This window comes from Labeo rohita, chromosome 13, assembly GCF_022985175.1.
Source record: "Labeo rohita strain BAU-BD-2019 chromosome 13, IGBB_LRoh.1.0, whole genome shotgun sequence".
In the NCBI taxonomy this organism is placed as follows: domain Eukaryota; kingdom Metazoa; phylum Chordata; class Actinopteri; order Cypriniformes; family Cyprinidae; genus Labeo; species Labeo rohita.
Genome location: NC_066881.1, coordinates 26,929,494 through 26,947,907, shown reverse-complemented (window position 1 = coordinate 26,947,907; position 18,414 = coordinate 26,929,494). Strand labels below are relative to the sequence as shown.

Here is an 18,414-nt window from a genome sequence, read left to right as displayed (position 1 = left end):
TCCTCCTCCTCTAACTAAACCAATTTTACTTGTATAACATTTGTCAACTCAAACTGTTTAGTGCATGATTTCATGGTCAATTTAAAAAGAAGCAAAGACAGAAAACGGATGCAGCTTCTCAAGAAATGAATTGGAACGACAAAGATGCTATATCTGAGACAGGTCTCTTAGTTTTATACTTCTGACAATATTTTACAGTCTGTCACACTCTTCATTTTAGATTGTGGTATTCAGAATGAATATGAATTGAGCGGACTTAGTCACAGAAAATGAATTTGTCTTTGTCTGCAAGCAAATCATCCTAAAGGCAAAAATGAATCCTTTTAAAATGAATGTATAGATTGGATTGGATCAAAGACATTATCTGTGCATGGATAAACAGCCTCTTGGTTTGATATAATCAAGCAGAAGTGGTGCCGTATGGTGTCATGAATGTCCACACAGCCTGAAATGCATGGAAGACTCTTAAAGGAGAAGTTCACTTCCAAAACAAAGATTCACATATAATGTACTCATCCCCTTGTCATCCAAGATGTTCATGTCTTTCTTTCTTCAGTCGTAAAGAAATTATGTTTTTTGAGGAAACATTTCAGCATTTTTCTCCATATAATGGACTGCTATGGTGCCCCAAATTTGAACTTCCAAAATGCAGTTTAAATGCAGCTTCAAACGATCCCAAATGTGGTTGTAAACGATCCCAGATGAGAAAGAAGGGTCTTATCTAGCGAAACAATCGGTTATTTTTATTTTAAAAAATACAACTTAAATACTTTTTAATCTCAAATGCTCATCTTGTCTTGCTCTCCCTGAACTCTGTGTATTCTGGTTCAAGACAGTTAGGGTATGTCGAAAAACTCCAATCGTATTTTCTCCCTCAACTTCAAAAATCATTTCAAAATCATCCTACATTGCTGCAGAAGTACTGAAACAGTCTTTGCAAAGTGAACATGCAAAGAAGATCAAACACCCTTAACAAAAGAGGTAAAACAGCGATATAGGACGATTTTGAGTTGAGGGAGAACATGAGATGGGAGTTTTCCAACATACCCTAACTGTCATGAACTGGAAAAAAAACAGTCCAGGGAGAGTAAGACAAGATGAGCATATGACATTAAAAAGTGTATTTATTGTATTATTTTTATGAAAATAACCGATTGTTACGCTAGATAAGACCCCTCTTCCTCGACTGGGATCGTTTACAACCGCATTTGGGTTCATTTGAAGCTGCATTTAAACTGCTTTTTGGAAGTTCAAACTCGGGGCACCATATCAGTCCATTATGTGGAGAAAAATCCTGAAATGTTTTCCTCAAAAAACATAATTTCTTTACAACTGAAGAAAGAAAGACATGAACATCTTAGATGATACATTAGGGGGTGAGTACATTATATGTGAATCTTTGTTTTGAAAGTGGACTTCTCCTTTAAAGGGTAAGTTTATCCAAAATTAAAATTGAGTTTTGGTATCTGAAAAGCCATAATCACTACTTACTTTAATTATACTGTATGGAAAAGGAAAAACTGTTTGAATGCTCAGGTATAAATTTCCACATAAGGATAAAATTCCTAATATAAATGATTTGTGTTGTCCAAAAAGCACATTAAACACTACAAACAAGGATGCATATATTTTAACTGTTCATGTGCTTATGATTCTTGTAGACAGAGTATTTTGTCTTGTGATTAACTGTTCAGCAACATGATCTGTCTTTACAAATCCCTCTGCTATGTTGCATTGTTTTTGTTTGCTTGTTTCTTTGTAACACTTTTCTTCTGTTATCTTCCATTGTTTGTACTGATCTCCATCTCCCTACTGGCTCCTGTGATTCCAACAGAGCTCAAGAACAGAGGACCGCCCTTCTTCTCTGTTCTTCCATGAACTCTTTCCCTGTCAGTGGGAATTCCATGGAGGAATCATACTCAGGTTTGCTGAGATTTGACTGACAGCTCAGAGCCACACCAGGAAAGGTCTGTTCTGTCCTGTGTGTGTCTCCGGAGGTTTGAGTGGAAGTCCTCAAATGGAACAGAAGGTTTTGATCCTAAGCTTCAAGACTCAGGACTCAAAATTTTTATTCTGACATACAGACTGGGAGAGAAAACATTGTAGTTTGTTGTACCAGCTTCTTTTTTTAGGACTAGATAAAAATCAACAGCTCCCTTAATTGTTGTTTTTCTGTGTGCACAGTATTTACCACTAGGGTTTAACAAATTAGCCACATAATTTAGTTTCATACAGGGACAAATTCCTTATTAATACCATAACCAACACCAGACATGTGAACCAAAAACCTGGAATAATGCTGCAATAATTTGATGTTGGAATTGTTGTGATTATGATGATAATTCAGAGATTCTACTTTGAGCAGTTCTACTTTGCTCAGACACTGAAATTATTAGTTTCTATGGCAACAAGCATGATGCAAATCAATCCATCCAGCAAAATTCATCACTATATTAGTTCAAATCAAAGAATATAACACTCACTATAACATACAAGGTGAAACACCTTTAACTGTTGAGGCTGCTGTCATTTATAAAAGAAAAGACATCATACAGTACAGTGAAGTAATAGAGAAGTCTTAGCTTTCTAAGATAAAACTTGTGATGATGGCTTGAAAACTGGAATTACAGTAATTCCAACATGGCATGAATGCAGCATAATTCCTATGCTAAAACGTCAAAAAAAAAAAAAAAAACTAAAAGACAGCTCATAGTTAAATGTAACTGATTATACAGTTTAAAACTGCATGTACTGTATATGACAAGAAAAACTGGAAACAAAGAAAAAATATTCTGAAATCAGCATGGATATGTAAATTATTTTATTTATTTAATTAAATATTTCATTTCATTTTTATACCCTTCAGTCTTGAATATTTGGTTGCGTCCAAATATTGAAAAGCCTTATTAAGTAATTTGGCTTTAGAAATTATGTTTATTTTATTTTATTTTATTTTATTTTATTTTATTTTATTTTATTTTATTTTGATCCCCTCCAGTCTTAAATATTTGGTTGCATCCAATTAATGAAACATCTATAAATCTTTTAGAAATAATTACTTTTTATTTTATTTTATTTTATTTTACTTTATTTTATTTTGATCCCCTCCAGTCTTGAATATTTGGTTGCATCCAAATGGTTTTAGAAATAAATTTTATTTTTTTATTTTTTTTTATTTTGATCCCCTCCAGTCTTAAATATTTGGTTGCATCCAATTAATGAAACATCTATAAATCTTTTAGAAATAATTACTTTTTATTTTATTTTATTTTATTTTATTTATTTTATTTTGATCCCCTCCAGTCTTGAATATTTGGTTGCATCCAAATGGTTTTAGAAATAAATATTTTTATTTTATTTTTTTTTATTTTGATCCCCTCCAGTCTTAAATATTTGGTCGCATCCAATTAATAAAAAAACTTATAAATCTTTTAGAAAGAATTATTTTATTTTATTTTATTTTATTTTATTTTATTTTATTTTATTTTATTTTATTTTTTTTTTTATTTTATTTTGATCCCCTCCAGTCTTTAATATTTGGTTGCATCCAAATGGTTTTAGAAATAAATATTTTATGTATTTTTTTATTTTAATACCCTTCAGTCTTGAATATTTGGTTGCATCCAATTACTGAAAAGCTCTATAAAGTAATTTGGCTTTAGAAATAATGTATTATTTTATTTTATTTATTTTATTTTATTTTAATCCCCTCTAGTCTTTTAAATTTTGTTGCATTCAACTAAAGAAAAAAAATTATAAATATTTTAGAAATTATTTTATTTTATTTTATTTTTTCCCCACCAGTCTTGAATAATTGTTTGCCTCCAATTATTGAAAAACTTTTTAAAACCTTTTAAAAATTATATCATATGAAAACTGCACCCATTCAAATAAAAAAGTGTTTCTTTTTAGTCACTTAAACAAAAAATAGTGATTAAAAAAAATCTGACTCACAATGTAACATTCTGTTACGGGTGTCATAAATTCAGAAACTCGCACACATTACACACAATATTTGATTTTCTTTTTATAAAAGGGAACTTTGATCAAATTAACCCTGATAAGTTATTTTAATCAAGTCATTTTTCTATTTTACAGGTTTAATAAATCAAGATCTCTCCAAGTAGGAATCTTCTTAAGTAGTCCCTAGGGTACACGTACCCTTATTGGGAATCTCTCCTCTACAATATCCTTATGATAGCTTTGTAATACTTCATCTAAATGACCAGGGATTAACAGAGTCTTACCGAGGAGCAGGCAGCATAAGGCCAAGAGTCTTGTAGAGAACCGTTCCGAGAATGAACACAGGAGATCCATCCATATCTGCCGGAAAACAGTCTCGGTTAGATGATACAATCATTGCATTATCTAATCACATCAAATAGCATACAAATGTGTTTTTCTCATCTCCCTTTTCACATTTTTGACTCAGCAACATGGATGAGACAGTAGGAATTCTCTCTAATACCTTCCCACTTCCATGTGGGGATGTTTTAATCCAAAGTAATTTAACAAGATTTCTTTTTTCAAAGCTACAGGAATTAATTAACCTCTAAACCTGCAAAATACTCATTAAATATCAGGTCTCTTGCCAAACAATATTCCTGACAGCTAATCCATCATAAATTTCCTGCCAATAATGAATAAAGTGGTAGATCAGGCTATACTAGCAAGGTTATTGATAACTGAGAGGCAAAGGTCCTCTCTGCTGACAGGAAGGCTAATCCTGGTTCAAACAGCTCAGTACAGCCCTCTAGTCAAGCTCAAGGCGAGCTGGAGTGAGTTATGTATTAAATCAATCCTTCATTACTTCCCTCTGATACACTTCAGATAAGACTGATCACCCTAATTAAGTAAATAGTCTGGTGCGCTGGTGCTTAGCTCTCTTTACTATCATTGTTTGAGAGGATACAGCGAGTGCTGTGTCATCTGAATTGATGTGGTCGACCAAGTGCAGTCTCCTCTAAAACAGGCAAATGGCAAGTGGCTGACATATAATCTTGTAATCTTAAAGCTATCCCATTAAACGGTCACAGCATGTCACCGCTTTGAAATTTTAACACTATCATATGGTAGCGATTATGAAACTTTTAATATCCTACCGATGATCCGAAATAACCAAAAATGCCATCATTTTACTGTGCCTTCTGGAAACTTTAAATGTAAAAAGTCAAAGCATTGCTGTACTGTATCTCACTTGCATATTATTGGTTACTTATCAAACAAATAAAACAATATTTCAGGAAGATTTGATGATTTGAATGGATTTTTTTTTTTTTTTTGTAAGACGAAAAAGAGTGTGGAGTGTTAAAAGAAATAATACAACCAAAACAATTTATTTTTGTATAATACATTAGTGGTCAATATGCACAAAATATGCAGTTGATCGATATAATAAAACAAACTTTTTAAGTTCAATCAACTCAAACTTAACTACTCAAGTTTACAAAATTGACTAAACTAAACTTGTTGAGTTGACTAAACTTAAAAGTTTAAAGCAGCTGGGTAACAAATTATTTTAAGTTGATTTAACAAATTGTTTTTTACAGTGTACTTGTTAGCACAAAGGAGATACATGGGTGATTCTTCAATTACCATCGATTTTTAATAGCACATACAACTAGAAATATTCCTGTAGCTCAAACAGTAGAGCATAGTGCTAGCAACGCCAAAGTCATGGGTTCGATTCCAAGGTAATGCAATGCATGAACTGATAAAGAGTAAACCATGAATGCAATGTAAGTTGCTTTGGATAAAAGTGTCTGCCAAATGTGTAAAAAAAAAAAGTGTTAAAATCTAGTGTGAAATGAACTTTGAAAAATCTCACTTTAGTTGTACAGTCAGAATTTTTTAACACCAAAGGAAAAAGATCCTTTTTTATGAGTTTCACCTGATTTCTAGCTTTGAAAAAGCTCCATTTTCAAGATTTCACATAGTAAAAAGCAACTCCAATTAAAGACCATATGTAGTCAATTTTATATAAATATTACATCAGTTTATGCATGACTCTGCTACAAAGACAGGTCTAAAAAAGTACTATTTTATCCTGCATTCCTTAAACAAATGGGGTCTAAGATTCATGCACTGTATAAAAAAAAAACACAAAAAAAACCAAAAAAAAAAAAAAAAACAACAACACAATTTGTTGAGTCAACTTAAAATAATTTGTTACCCTGCTGCCTTAATATTTTACGTTCAGTCAACTCAAACAAGTTTAGTCTATGTGACAACTTAGATATTTGAGTTGACTTAAAAAATTGGTTTTCAAACCTAAAAACACACAAAAAAAACAAAACAAAAAAAAAAACAACACAATTTGTTGAGTCAACTTAAAATAATTTGTTACCCAGCTACCTTAAAATTTTAAGTTGAATCAACTCAAATGTCTAAGTTGCCACTTAGTACAACTTTTCAAGATTACTAATTTTTTTGAGTTGACTAAACTTAAAAGTTTAAAGCAGCTGGGTAACAAATTATTTTAAATTGATTTAACAAATTGTTTTTTACAGTGTACTTGTTAGCACAAAACAAAATGTTAACATGGTGTGACAAACTCCAGTTAACAGGTTTTTGCCTTTAAATAACATGACGAAAAAAGCGTCAGGAGGCACTATGGCATTTCACATTACTTAATTTAAAACTGGCAATTTGTTGCATTAATTATGATAACTTAAATCACTGTTTCTGCAAAAGATTTTGTATTGTTGATTCTCATGCTGACAGCCTGCTTTGTCGAATGTAAATGGTGCTAAATGAAAACTAGCTTTTACAATCTTGTAAAACTGTACTAGACGTAAGACGTACAGTATGCAGTGTGACAACATGTACATTACCTGCAGTCTGGGGTACAAAGATTCCTTTGGGAATGACAACTTTGTCCTCTGAGTTTCTTGCCCAGTCCACCATCCCTTTCCGTCCCTTCATAGGAAAGTTAATGTCTGTCATCACAGATACCGCAGGCAGCCTCTGTATACTCGCAACTAAAAAAAAGTACAAGAGAAAGCAAGAAAAGTGACAGTTTATTCCCCATCCACTTGTAAAACAGCAAATTCATAAGTCTTACACAAGGTCTGTGACAAAACATACATAATTACATAAAAAATTTGGACTAATTCTGCTTATTTATTCCACAATATGTAGAATACGTTTTTATCAACTAATTAGACTGTTTTATGTTGTTGTTTTTTAACCCAAGGGCCAAACAGTCAGAACAGTTAACACCAAACTGTATAATGTCATTTTTGTTTTCAGAACTTAATATACAGGGTGGGCCATTTATATGGATACACCTTAATAAAATGGGAATGGTTGGTGATATTAACGTCCTGTTTAAATTCCCAATAAGTTTGATGTGTGATGTATCCATATAAATGGCCCACCCTGTAGTTTGGTGTCATCTGGAAGATAAATTACAGCAAAGTTTATTCTGGGAAATTAAGTGCATAAACTGTTTGTATAAAAAAAGCATTTAAAAAGATACATTTAAAATCATTCCTTTTGAACTTACTTCACAATTTCCAAATCAAATTACAATTTTACTTCATATTTGAAACCTTATTTAAAATTCCAGGGCCCTCATTTTGGGTCATTCTATAATTAGGGGTATATTTAGAATTTGACAATGTGAAGAAAAAGTTTTCCTGTTTCCCAAAAACCCAAACATGACCTTACATCGCTGCTTTGAAACAATCTATATTGGATAAAGTGCTATATAAATAAAGGTGATCTGTAGGAACATGTGCATAAAATACCATCTATGTTCCCTACTGTCCACCATGTTACCTTTACTGGGTAACACAGTTGACAGGTAACTTAGTTGACATTTTTAGTGTTTTGGGCCTATACTCAACATGGAAGCCTAGAACTACTGAGCATGTGGTATGTTTAGAAATATACTTTCATAAACAAAACAGAAGTTTTAGTTGTCTTGTTTAGTTGTCTTGTTGCAGCAATAATACTTGTGTAACACTGTTGACAGTCAGTTAATCCACTCTTGACACAGGTTTGCTAGTTTAACCAATATTAGGGGAAAGAGAGAGAACATAACTTCTAGTGTTTCATCTATGTGCTTCTAGAGGAAATATCATCATCATACTGTGCAAATTATGTGAGAATGGGACAAACCATTCCTTTCTGAGGGGGGTTTTCTAGTGGGTAACTTAATTGACAATAGTTTTTCGGACACAAATAAAACAAGTTATATGACAATAAACACTTATTATTTTTAAAGCGCATACCCAAATCTCTTGATAACCTAATCTAATTGAAGGCAAAACTATGAAATTAATTTATATTTTAGGTAATTTTAATGCTTAAATGCAGAGTAGAATGAGCAACTTTACAAATTGGACAGCTGAATACCAGGGTTGTATGTGATGTGAAAACCTTTTTTTAAACAAAAGATACAGCTTTTTCAAAATATAGTAGTGTGACTGAGAAAAAATATAATTGTGTACTAGAAAATGAAGCATCTGGGCTTTATATTGATGACAGATGACAGATATATTGATACAGATGTGCGCATAATGTGCGAGTGTGTAAGAACAGTTTAATGCAAAATGCGGGATCTACCAACTTGTACTTATATGTAAGAATGTGTGTAAACATACGGTCAAAATATAGAACCTTTTCTACGCACAGTTTTTTTTTTACAATTGACAATGCCTTTTAAATACCATTTTAATGGTGCAAACCCTGGTGCATGCGTTGTCTATTTAGCAGTAGAGAGAACTGTCAGGTAATGAGTGTTGAGGTGTACAGTAGGTGAGGACCATCCTACAGCGGGCACAGGGTTCTCGTGTGTGTGTGAGGAGGAGGAAAGTGGCAGTGCTGCCAGCTGCTGTGTGGGGAGCTGGAGGAGGGCATTAGTCACAGGAGCACATGGAGTAGAACTAGAGAACGGTGGGTGAAGCAGCTCACATGTTAAGCTGTAAAGCAGCATGAGATCACAGGCCCTTTAGTGATCCTTACCTCCACACAGGCCTCTCTACTCATAGAAGGAATCCTGCTTAATTTACCTGCTACACATTACTAATAAATATATTATTATTATTTTTTTTTTTTGTAAAAGGTTATTATTGGAGTATGTATTCTAATGCCACATTCTGATGAATAGAATGTGGCTGTGCATGGTTAAATGACATAGTGCTGTTATCATTTAGGGTGCAGTGTTTCCCCTGCCATTATATTAATCATTAATAATATTACCTTGTTCTTTTATTAAAAAACGAAATAGCCTTATGTTATTTATCTTATTTACACAACGGCATGTCATTTCTGTCTCTAACGTTACGTGGTCACAATTTCTCCTCAGCTAAAACACTTATGGGATTGCGGAGTCCATTCACAAAAACGGTATTTACTCTATAGCGCGGGATGCCACAGAATTCATCAATTTTTGGTTTAATAAATCAAAAGTAGGCCTCTCACTTAATTCGAATCGCGATATGGACTAGTGCAGGGGTGCCCAACCCTGTTCCTGGAGATCTACCTTCCTGCAGAGTTGAATTCCAACCCTGATCAAACACACCTGTCTGTAATTATCAAGTGCTCCTTTAGATCCTAATTAGTTGGTTCACGTGTGTTTGATCAGGGTTGGAGCTGAACTCTGCAGGAAGGTAGATCTCCAGGAACAGGGCTGAGCACCCCTGGACTAGTGTCTATGAATACTAAAACGCAACAAGACGGTTTAAATATGAATCCTCCATGTTCCGCTCTGCTCTGTATGAATGAATGGCGGAGACGTGGCTTTGTTTATTACACAAATAATGAAGCACACATGACGCTCGCAGTTATTTTCGGCCTCTGCGTCTCATTATATGATGAACTTATGAACTTATGAACTTAATCTCCAGAACTTTTTTTACCGTTTCATTTGAGAAAATTAGCATCATACCGTAGTGTATACACACAAAAACTAATCGGCAACCTGTCAAAATAAAAGTACGGTTTAACATGTAACAGAAACGTATTAGTCTTATATTACTTTTGTACAGTATAATGTAGGTGTTTAAATATTACTATTTCTGGCAAATTTAATGAAACAACTGAATGCAGAAATTATAATAATAACAGAAAAAAAACTGTTCGTTTGGCAACAAATAAAAAGGTTTAATTTTCGTTTCATTAAAAATAAATAAATATTTAATGCCTGTATTTGATTATCAGAAAAATTAAAAACACACAAGAATTTCTAAAAAAAAGGAAAAAGACTGTTGGGCCCTATTATTCAAAATACTCGAAAATACCGTTAAGGCCGTTCCGAGGCAACTCTTTCTTTTGAGAGACAATATCTTTATTTATTATGCACTTTTTTGATTAACAACTTTGCAGACTGTTTATATTAAAGGATAGCTGTTACAAACTGCAAAAAAGAGACATTTTTCGAAAACCCATATGACCATCTGTTTAAATTTATTTTTGTGGATTTATGTGAATTGGAATTGTTGTTGTCTGTAATAATAAATATAAATATATTGTCTGTAATAAAAAAATAATAATAGTAAAACTAATTATTATAATTAGCTTATGTGACAATATAACATTTCTGCTTGAAATGTATATTGTTGTATACTAATGTGCACAGAGTATAGCATGCAGTACAGTAGTACTGCACTTCAAACACAGCCTAAAATAACCAAAAGCAAAATGAACAGCCAAAAATAAAAAAGCTGAATGGTCTGTACGTCAAAAAAGCTGAAGAACAGTGTTGTGGAGTGAAGCTCTCCTCTCATATACACAGTTTCTAATCATCTCCTGCACCAGTGATTTATTCAGTGTGTTTCCCTCTGTGTGTGAGATCTCTTCAGTTGGGATGTGCTCAGAGCTGTTTTCCTGCTCAAGTCTGTGTTGAGACGCCGCTGTGGGTAACGGTCCTCAGGGAACCCAGCCAGGAGGCATCGGCACCTGCGCCCACCTGTAACTAATGAGCTTAATGACTGGATCCTACCGAGGAATAACAGGCCATTTCTGTCACGTCAAAAATTTCGGTGCAATCTCGGCTAAATGCGAGGGTTAGACTATTTATTGGAGTAGACGACAGGGTCTCTCAAATAGTCTGAGCAATCAATGCTCACAAATCAATGTCCATTAAACACATTAAAAAAAATCAAATTTTAGCTTTAAAGAGCTGCAACTAAGACAAAGTCATTGTTTATTCTACGAGCAAACATGCCACGGAAAAAAGAGAGCCTGTGCAATCAAGGTTATTTGGCTAAAAGCGGACGCAACAGTTTGTCGCGCTGACAGAACGTATTTATTGTGGTGTCAAGAACGTGCTATAAATTTGGCCGGAAATGATGCTGCAATATCTTACTATGACAGATGATTTTCACTTGGCTAGTACAGGCAGTACCGCTTTGTTCTTTTAATCAAAGAAAGCAGACTGAGGCTAAGATGGTTGTTTAATTTCACTGATAAGGAAATTGAAAAGGCTTAAAAAAAACTGAAACATGTCAAAATAAAAATTTACTTTGTATGTTTGTTATTTGGGCTATAATTTAATAAATCAAAAATCCAACCACATTAAAATAAATGCATGTCAGCATATTAGAATGATTTCTGAAAAAGGCTGAAATAATGGCTGCTGAAAATTCACATTTTATAATATATTCAAATAAAAAAGTTAATTTTAAATTCTAGTAATATTTCACAATATTATAATTTTTACTGTATTACTGGGGTTGAAGAGCTTTAGGTATTTAAGCACATAAGAAAAAAGACATTACATATTATTTAGCAAGCCTGTGACCATCTAAATCAATTATTTAAAAAAGCATTTTTGTCAAATCCAGGTGATTTACCATAGAAATATAATGTTTTTATACCATTTATGAGCGCCAGCTGTGGTTTGATCTCCCTGAAACTTTGCATGCTTGTTTAGAATCCCCTGTCGCATATGCTTAGTGGGTTTCGTGAAGTTTTGATTTTTCGTTTAGGCTTTATAGGCTTTTGGGTATATTTGGACAGGCCCCTTTTCTAAAGGACCCCATTATAGCTTCCCAAGGGGTAAATTTCATATTAACATATAACATATTTTTGATAATTATTGACCTAGAGAGTCCAGAGAATTGCACTGCGGTGTTTTTTTCTAGGCTGAACAAAAAACCTAGGACTAGTTCACACAAGTAGGTTTTTCACTTTAAAAAATGGTTTGACTGACAGCAGTGGTTCTAGAGGCAAAATTGTTTGGAACAAGCAGATCTATCATACGATATGAATATTGTGTGTATGTACGGAAAACCACACAAAGTAAAATTTACGCCCTCAAAAAATGCAACACCGCCCCCAGTGGCCGATTAATTTAAAATCTCTCACAGACCTTTGGGGAAGTGAGTCAAACAGGCCCACCAAGTTTCGTTCCGATCGGCCTCAAATGTCATCAGTCAATGGCGTCCATGTTTTACTGAGATACACAAATGTCCTTATAGATACTTCTGGCACTTTGGACCAAGACCATGCACAGCGATTCATGTTGATAGGAGTTTTTCCCTCTTATAGCGCCACCAAGTGGCTAATCTCTGTGATTTTTTACTTGTAACCTCAGTTTGAGGTCTTACATAAGTGTGCCAAGTTTGGCGAAGATGTCTCATTCCGTTCAGGAGTTATAGGCATTTTACTAACTGTGGCCCTGCCCCCATTAAACGTTTTGGCGTCCCTTTAAGTCAAAGTTCAACTTTTTTGATAATTATTGATATTCACTCTCCAGAGAATCTTTCTGCACTGGTTTGGTTGTGTTTGTGGGCAGGTCAGACTGTTCGTATTTCGCAGGCAGACGGGGATTATGCAAATGTGTTACAGAGTGACCTATAACGGGCAGAAGACTAAAAAATATGACGATTCGTTAAGGCAGTTCTGAGGTGACTCTTTCTTTTGAGAGACAATATCTTTATTTATATTGTCTCTGATCGGACAAAAAACCTAGGACTAGTTTGCAAAAGTAGGTTTTGCAAAAAATGCAAAATACCTGAAAAAGCATGCGTTTTGTCTGGCATGTGCCAAGGATTCTAACAACATTGAGCCTGTGACTGATGGTTTCAGAGTTAGGAGCGAATTCTTACTTTTGATCGCTATTCACCACTGTCAGGCAGACTGGGGTGAGCCTCGGTCATGTTGTAGGCGGTGTGAGCACTATCATCCCTCCAAGTTTCAAGACTCTACGATTTACGGTTTGGTCTGCACGGAAATCGTTCATCCGTGACCATTATAACAATTACAATAGGGTTTCAGCGATATGCGCTCAAACCCCTAATAAATTCAGATTTGGTGTGCCTAAGAGACTTCTTTAAAAAGTCTGAATTATTCCAAACACTTTTTATTCCTAATTCATTACTTTGTTCTACAGAACCTTTTAATACATTTCCCCATCTCAATATCACCTCGAAATCTTTAACTAATGGAGCCTTGATGTGGCTAATTCTTTGCCTTGTGTTGAAAAGAACTGAAAGCTTTTTTATACCAAAAAAAAAAAAAAATGTTGATATTGAAGCTGCATAATGAAATTACTGGGTCATAAGTTCAAGCAGGAATGCCTGTGGAATTCTAAACGTTAAATCCAATGATTCTGAATAAAGTCTTTTCAAAGTTACTTTACAATTTATTTCATTTAAATGGCTGGTAATTAGATAATAAAAAGTGGGCTACAAATCAACAGAGACATAATGTCTAAAATAGACATGTTCTTGGTTGCACAAGTGATTTATTAAAGCCTTTTTATGCATCTGTAATGATAGCAGCAGCTGGAAGATGCAGCATCACTCAGATTCACCTTCAGACTACAAGAAGTAGTTTCAATCATAGGTTTACTTTACTTTGGCTTGTCAGTGGCTGACATTAAAATGTTTATAGCTCTCCTGCATCACCATGATGTTGATGTTCTGGCTGTGAGTTTTATCTTATGCACTGAAATGTGGTGGTCATGTCTGAACTGGCTTGATGAAAATTCATTTCTGCCTTGAAAAACCTCGGAACATCTGTTCTGCGAACATTTTTTGTGGTTTTCGTTATATAAATGTGACAGGCAGCAGGTAAATCAATATAAATGACACAAAATAAGGCCTAAAAGTATTTTATTAAAACGGCCACTGAAAGGTGTTCAACCTTCAAGAATCTCAGAAGGTCCAAATTAATATTAAATTAGTTGTTTTGGATACAACCAAGAAGGTCAAGGTCATTTAATTCAATACTTAAACTGCTTTTTAAAAGTCATGAGACACCAAAGTGTACTGCATTCATGAAAAGTGCCAAAAAACTGCAATGTGTAATTTGCCCAAGTTTTGAATGTCTGGATATGTCATTGTACTGTACATAATGTCATGACACCACAATCCTGACAATGTTTTATGACAAGCTACATAAAACAAGTTAGCATTAAAGAAGATTTCAAAGGTGCCCTTCAATGAAATTACCTTTTTAATGATAGTTGGGTATAAGCACCATTCCAAACATTATAGACTTCCTCTATGTATCTGCTGACGGATAGGAAGGTCATCCTAATCCATTCATTTCATATTTGTTGAGCTCTGCAATTCATGCAGATTGCAATTTCATGGGTCAATGTTTTGTACGCTCGAATAAAGAGAACTAAGCAAATGTGCTTCATCACCGGAAGCAAAAGCTTTTTTTTTTTTTAAAGCTATTTAACTTTGATTTTGTTCAAATGACTGGAAGGGAAATCAGTATTTGTGTGGGAACTGACATTTAGCACTGGATTTCTTTCAGTGACATGGGAGGTTTATGAGAAAATGCATGAGTCATGCTTTATCTTTTTAACAGCCTTGCTTTATAAACCAAAATAAAAAAGCAATCAGGTAAGAGGGCGAACGATTTTGTTTCTGAAAATGAATATAAAAGCACACTGCAATAGATATAACCAAACCCAAACGCAGTCGCCTCTTTCCCGAGCTGAAATAAGATGAGGCTGTTTGCATTAGAATTTAGCACATTAAGTGGAAAGGGCTTGATTTTAATTAACATTATCGACTGGCAGTTGTTTGCCCCCTCCATGCACCATTTATCCTCAATTACTGACGGCACACAGAACTGACGGGAAGAGTCAGCAAGACGAGTGGGTTGTGGGAGGGTTTTAGCGCCTCTCTTACCCAGGTTTCCTGTCATCAGGTAGGCGTTGTGGAAGTCTTTCATTCCCAGCCCGACGATGTGGATGAACTCTTCAATGACCTGCATGAGCTCCACAGACCCTGGGTAAATCTGGGAAAAGAAAATCATAGGGGACAAAAGGAGAAGAGAAAAATGTTACTTTCTCTGCAAATAAATATCAAACAGGTACAAATCTGACTTTAGATGGATTTGTAATCCAGGTAAATTTAATTAAATAAAATCGAAATTAAACTTTTGCTGTCAAACTTTAAAAAGGTTTAAAAAGTTACAGCTAAAAGATGAATAGAATAATAAAATGAATGATTGACAAAAAGACAAGAAGAAGAAACAACAGAACAAATGATAGAATGAACTTTAGATGGTTGGAGAGACAAACTGACAAAACAGATGAATAAACAACAGAACCACAGACGATAGCTAGAGATGAATAAACAGAACAAACCAAAAATTGACAGATTGAACAAACTAACAGAAAGACAGAACAATATAGAGAATGGCAGATATATATATATAACTTTAAAATGACAGAACTATAAAGGGATAGAACAATATATAGAATAGAAGAAAGATTACAGATTGATAGACAGACAGACAGACGGACGGATGAACAGACAGACACAAACGGATGGATGGATGAATGGATGGACGGACGGATGGATGGATGGATGGATGGATGAATGAACAAAACAAACAATAGACAGACCAAAGAAAACGACTGATAGAATGAAAATAAAAACAAAATGATGGAATAACAGAACGATAGATAAGTGATAGATAGGACGACAAAATGATAGACAAAACCATAGAACGACAAAACAATAGATAAAAAGAACGACAGACTGATAAAAACAATAACACGATGGAACAACAGAACGATAGACAGAACCATAGAGTGATAGAACAACAGATAGAATGACAAAACGATAGACAGAATTACAGAACGATAGAACAAAAGAATGACAGAATGACAGAACAATAAATAGATAGATAGATAGACAGACAGACAGACGAATGACACGATAGAATGATAAAACAATAGACAGACGAATAAACAAAACAAATGGAAAAATAGGCAGACAGACGAATGATAGACTTAGAATGATATCGTTCTATAAACAACAGACAGACAGACAGACAGACTGATAGATAGATGATCAATAGAACGATAGACAGACAGACCAACAGACAGACAGATGATACAGTAGATATCATTCTATGAATGACAGACAGAGAGACAGACAAATAGATAGATAGATAGATAGGTAGATAGATAGATGAAACAAACAGAATAATAGACAGAATGACAGATACTGTATTTATCTATGATAGATAGATAGATAGACAGATAGATAGATAGATAGATAGATGATAGATAGATAGATAGACAAAACAAATAGAATGATAGACAGAATGACAGATACTGTATGTATCTATGATAGATAGATAGATAGATAGATAGATAGATGAAACAAATAGAATGATTTATCTATGATAGATAGATAGATAGATAGATAGACAGACAGATAGATAGATAGATAGATAGACGAAACAAATAGAATGATTTATCTATGATAGATAGATAGATAGATAGATAGACAAAACAAATAGAATGATTTATCTATGATAGATAGATAGATAGATAGACAGATAGATAGATAGATAGATAGATAGATAGATAGATAGATAGATAGACGAAACAAATAGAATGATTTATCTATGATAGATAGATAGATAGATAGATAGACAGATAGATAGATAGACAGATAGATAGATAGATAGATAGATAGATAGATAGATAGATAGATAGATAGATAGACGAAACAAATAGAATGATTTATCTATGATAGATAGATAGATAGATAGATAGACAAAACAAATAGAATGATTTATCTATGATAGATAGATAGATAGATAGACAGATAGATAGATAGATAGATAGATAGATAGATAGATAGATAGATAGATAGATAGACGAAACAAATAGAATGATTTATCTATGATAGATAGATAGATAGATAGATAGACAGATAGATAGATAGACAGATAGATAGATAGATAGATAGATAGATAGATAGATAGACAAAACAAATAGAATGATTTATCTATGATAGATAGATAGATAGATAGATAGATAGACAGATAGATAGATAGACAGACAGATAGATAGATAGATAGATAGATAGATAGATAGATAGATAGATAGATAGATAGATAGATAGATAGATAGACAAAACAAATAGAATGATTTATCTATGATAGATAGATAGATAGATAGACAGATAGATAGATAGATAGATAGATAGATAGATAGATAGATAGACGAAACAAACAGAATGATAGACAGAATGACAGATACTGGATTTATCTATGATAGATAGATAGATAGATAGATAGATAGACGAAACAAACAGAATGATAGACAGAATGACAGATACTGGATTTATCTATGATAGATAGATAGATAGATAGATAGATAGATAGATAGACGAAACAAACAGACATGAATGTAGAATGAAGAATGACAGATAAAATGATTCAGTAGATATCGTTCTACGAATGACAGATAGACAGACAAACAGACAGACGAACGATCGACAAAACTAGATAGATATTACTATAGATAGATAAGCAATAAGCAATATCTGGCACAAACGACACCCTAAGTAACAGTCAGCCTAGTAAAAGCACCTCGACCGACTCTTTTGGAAGGAGACTATAAAGACTTTTTAAAGGGCACTTCCTCTGTATCTCACACTTTCGAGCCCTGCATCCTGTCTGCTCAGTCCTTCACAAAGACAAACTCATGCAGCAGAGTGATTGTGCAGGGCTCAGAGCCTCTCTAGAGGACCAGCCATCAGTGTCAGAGCAAATGCGGTGGAGGAATTCAGGCCTGTGGCTGGAGCACTGGCTCACCGCCCTCCCGATTCACAGTCTCAGCCTGTCAAAGTACCTGCTCTCTTTCAGTCAATAGCATCACGGTCTGCTGATCCAATCCTTGACCTTCAGGTGACTGAACTCAGCTATTTACATCTGCCATCACTCGGAAAGTCTGAAAGATCTTTAGAGGGAACAGAAAGGCTAGGAGAACTTTTTATCAGGAGCAGACATGTTTTTCCAAACTCATTTATTGGATATTTAAGAATATAATATTCTATATAAATATTTGAATATAAAAAGCTGTCAAATGCCATTTGCTTGTTTGTAACTCTTTGGACTTGATTTTATTCATTAAATGTAATCAAGTGGCTGAAAGAGAGGGGTTAAAAAGAAAGAAGGATTCATGATATCATACCAAAA

The 18,414-nt window shown here is 33.9% G+C and overlaps 1 protein-coding gene across 3 annotated transcripts in view; it reads right to left on the bottom strand.

The window, feature by feature from the left end:
- The window catches only part of adgrb3 (adhesion G protein-coupled receptor B3), a 206,300-nt gene that overhangs the window by 60,604 nt on the left and 127,282 nt on the right, over positions 1-18,414 (bottom strand). For all 3 annotated transcript variants that reach the window (XM_051125797.1, XM_051125798.1, XM_051125799.1), the window contains 3 exons: positions 15,099-15,207; positions 6,834-6,980; positions 4,248-4,323 (listed from right to left, as the gene is read on the bottom strand). In XM_051125797.1, coding sequence (XP_050981754.1) covers positions 4,248-4,323; positions 6,834-6,980; positions 15,099-15,207 — 332 coding nt within the window. The remainder of the gene's footprint in view (positions 1-4,247; positions 4,324-6,833; positions 6,981-15,098; positions 15,208-18,414) is intronic.